Raw genomic sequence first — 3,617 nt, forward strand, 5'->3', positions numbered from 1 at the left:
CAGTATAAAAAATGGGCGGTTTTAGACATTTTTTATTAATTCAAAAACTATAAGATTAAAGATCAGACCCGTGTTGAGACCCACTGGGAAAATGCTCGGTATTACCAGTCCAGCCCAGACTGCAACTCATACATGGAAACATGCTTTCACTTGTAACAGTAAGCATATGTACCATGCATTCAGCTGGGTCATTGGGTACAGTTAATTAGTTCATTCTGTCCTGTTGCTCTGCTAAAAAGGCCAATGTGAGCTTTGAAATGTGCCATGATCATTTCATGTTTTATTTTCTTAAATGTTTAAGAGTTTCTCTTTGCTCAGATGGTTAATGTAAAATCATCCCTCATTCCTATACACTAATTAATTATAATTACCCTATATCCTGCGGTTTTAAAACGCATTGTCAGCCTTCAAAGTAAAAATGCCCTCATATGAAGAATATGGAATGTGAACCAGACTGGCAACTTGACCTTCCCATAATGCTTTATGAGGACCCAATCAGTGAAGTGACTGCAGCCGCAGGTGGAAGGCCCTGTTTTACAAGGTGCCACTCTCGCCTCCACCCACAGCCAAACCCAAAGAAAGTCATGAGCTGACGGAATTAGAACAGAGGACTTCACATTACATTCACTCAGTCTACATTTGCACTTAATAAAACACAGACTGCCTTGCTACAGTTTTTTATTTACTCCTTTCTATGGAAACTCAAAATGAAGATAGCCAGGAGGACGCACGAGAGTGTCCAGTGTGTTTTGAGTATCTCTCGGGCACCGAGAGGACTCTGAGCTGCAAACATGTATTCTGCCACGACTGCCTGGTCAAAACGCTGGTCAGCATCAACAGCGATGGAAACATCGGAGACACAATCGTTTGCCCTATCTGCCGACATCTTACATTCATCAAGAAACAAAAGGAAGCGCCGGTGTCCCTGGATGCTGCCACGGTTCCCGGTGAAGAACAGACCCTGGAGGTGCCGCTTCCTTTGCCACCGGGCCAGCTCCAGAGCCCACGGCGACCCTCCAGGGACAGCTTACCGAGGGGAGTTAGTTCGATTGCTCACTGCTTTAGAGGGATCTCTGAACGAGTCCGTCGACAGAGGCTGATTAGCCCCCGCCATAATACATCTCAGATCTTTATCATAAGCGCCGAAGGCCGACCCATGGCTGAAGAAGATGGGTCTTATGTTGTGATGACTGTGGTTCAACCCCAGCGCAGACGGAGGCGCAGGATTTGCACAACTGCTCAATGTCTGCTCATCTTGCTGTCAGTATTTACTGTACTGGCGCTGGTGACTGCAACCTTACCCTGGATTTTGTTGGCATAGCGCAATGATGTGGATGTCCGGATAATGAAGTGCCATTAGGTAATGATAAACTAACAAAAACAAAACAGAAAAACACTCCATTAAAATTTGACTGAATCAGTCCAGCTTTGCAGTGAAGTGTCTGATGCAGCCTCACTGATCTAAATAATCAATAAGGCAAAACCAGACAGCAGTCTGAAGTAAACGCTGGGAAAACCTTGCCAGCTAAGTTTCTTGTTTGTTTGAGATTTTAAACAATGAAAAAAGTTTCTCAGAAAAATATAATTTAATGAAAACAGTTTACACCATCCCACTGCGGTTAAACCTCCTCAGTCCTGTTGTGTTACTCTGTTATTGGAGAACCTGTTTTCAGGCAGCAGGCAATTACTTTGAGAGGGAATAAGTCAACTACAAACCTACAACTACTACCCCAGATTGCTTCCTGTGTCTGCAGGACATGCACTTGGTGTAGCGGTGAAGTGTGATAATAAAGACCATGTATTAACAAATCAATGATCCCATGTTGACAGAACTCCCAGCTTGTAATCAAGAAATGAGCTTTCAGACATTTCAAGTGTAACCTGTGCTTATGCTGATCAAATGGAAAAGTAATTAGACGGTTGTATTAGATCCTTCAGTAACAGCATGTGACACCGCTCCCCTTGTAATGGTGTAAACAGAGCCAACTTTAGAAATTTCAGTAAGAAATAATTGATGCAGCCACAGCAGTCTGAAGGTGATAATGTAGCAGGCGGAGATGAGCCAAGTCTGGATGATTGTTGTAAGGAGATACACCGCTGGACTGTAGCATTAGATTACCACCTCCTCCGAAGAACACAGATTGAGAAGGCACAGAGAGATGTTCATTAAAGGAAGACGTGAATAAACAACAGAAAGTATGTAAAAAGTAAAAATAAGATAATATGGCAACTGATGCCTCATAATCAAATATAATGTTGGAGTTAAATCCTATACTGGGGTGCAGTGCATTCCTCTGCCCAGGGAGGAGATTTATAACAAAAGGTTAAAACTCTCAAAATGAGTTTTATCAGTTTCACTACCATCCTGAACAATGTGGACGCTCCCAGTTTCTTCCTGCAGCAAGTCGGTAATGCTGCTGAGCCAGTCCTACAGGTTACACACGTCAAGAAACTTCTTTTCAGCCATTCCTAGTCACTCTGAATATCTGGAGGATAATAATACTTCATTAGATTAATAATCTTATATATCAAAGAGGTTTTGGCTTGCATGTTAGTATAGTGTGAAGTTGCAATTGATTTAATTGTAAAAGTCATCAATCTCAGTAGGAAAATTGCTCAATAAGCAGGTGCCCTATGGTGAAAAACGTCTCTTTAGAAAAATTCAGATTCTTTAGTGAAATGTCTGCTGATTTTGCTGTTGTATGTGTGGTAGACATAGTTATAACTACTTTTTACCACCACAAAATAAGTCTGAGTCTTGCACAAAATCTGTTTTAATTATTCATTTCATTTTTGTAGACACCTTTTTCTGTGAAACATACCAAAATAATTCTTTTGTGTTTTTAGGTATCAACATTTATTTAAAACCATAAGAGATGCTTAGAGGGGCGTATGTATTATTGTGGAACAACTCACCGACATCAGAAACATGAAACAGTATGGGACTCTGACAACGAGCTTCTGGCTATTCCCAGACTAAGACTGGTAACTAGAGGTGATAGCGCCTTTGCTGTCAAAGCTCCCTGACTCTGGTGTGCCCTTCAAGTCTGTTTACAAAACACTGCAATTTCATGTTAACAAATTACAGTACAGCCTTCTGTTTGCTTCTGCCCCATAGCAAGTTAAGCTCGTTTTAAACTTATTGTGCCTAAATGTTGAATGTTTTTGTTTGTCTGTCCTTTTTGCTTAGTCTTGTTTTGTTGCATTTTACTTTTTATCATATGCTTTTGCTGTTTTGTTGCTTTATGAAGTACTTTTACTATTGTATCCTACAGAAACACAGTTATTATTATTATTATCATTATTATTATTGTTGTTATTATTGTTGATGTTGTCAGATATTGTGGGGTGAAAAGTATTATTATAAAAGTAAATATTTTCCTATGAAATGCAGTGTAACATAAATATAATGTTTTAGTAAAATAAATTATGTAGCTACAAAAATAAACTGTTAGAGCTTTTTCAATTAGTGACCCTTAATGGACAGACGAAGGTCTTGAGTATTAGTTCTGGCATCAGGGCTCAACAACTGTTCAATTTAAGAAAGATATGTTCCTAAAAAAACAAACAACCAAAAAGAAACAAAACACTGAAATAAAACCACGTGAACTAAGTGA

The 3,617-nt window shown here is 39.6% G+C and overlaps 1 protein-coding gene across 1 annotated transcript; it reads left to right on the plus strand.

Moving 5' to 3' along the window:
* Nucleotides 1-610: 610 nt before the first annotated feature.
* On the plus strand, nucleotides 611-3,122 carry LOC113141391 (RING finger protein 222). The gene is made up of 2 exons (XM_026325784.1): nucleotides 611-1,360; nucleotides 2,848-3,122. The coding sequence occupies exon 1, from the start codon at nucleotides 695-697 to the stop codon at nucleotides 1,319-1,321; it is 627 nt and encodes a 208-aa protein (XP_026181569.1). The 5' UTR covers nucleotides 611-694; the 3' UTR covers nucleotides 1,322-1,360; nucleotides 2,848-3,122.
* The last annotated feature ends 495 nt before the right edge of the window (nucleotides 3,123-3,617 follow it).

Source organism: Mastacembelus armatus, chromosome 8 (genome assembly GCF_900324485.2).
Source record: "Mastacembelus armatus chromosome 8, fMasArm1.2, whole genome shotgun sequence".
Taxonomy (NCBI): Eukaryota; Metazoa; Chordata; class Actinopteri; order Synbranchiformes; family Mastacembelidae; genus Mastacembelus; species Mastacembelus armatus.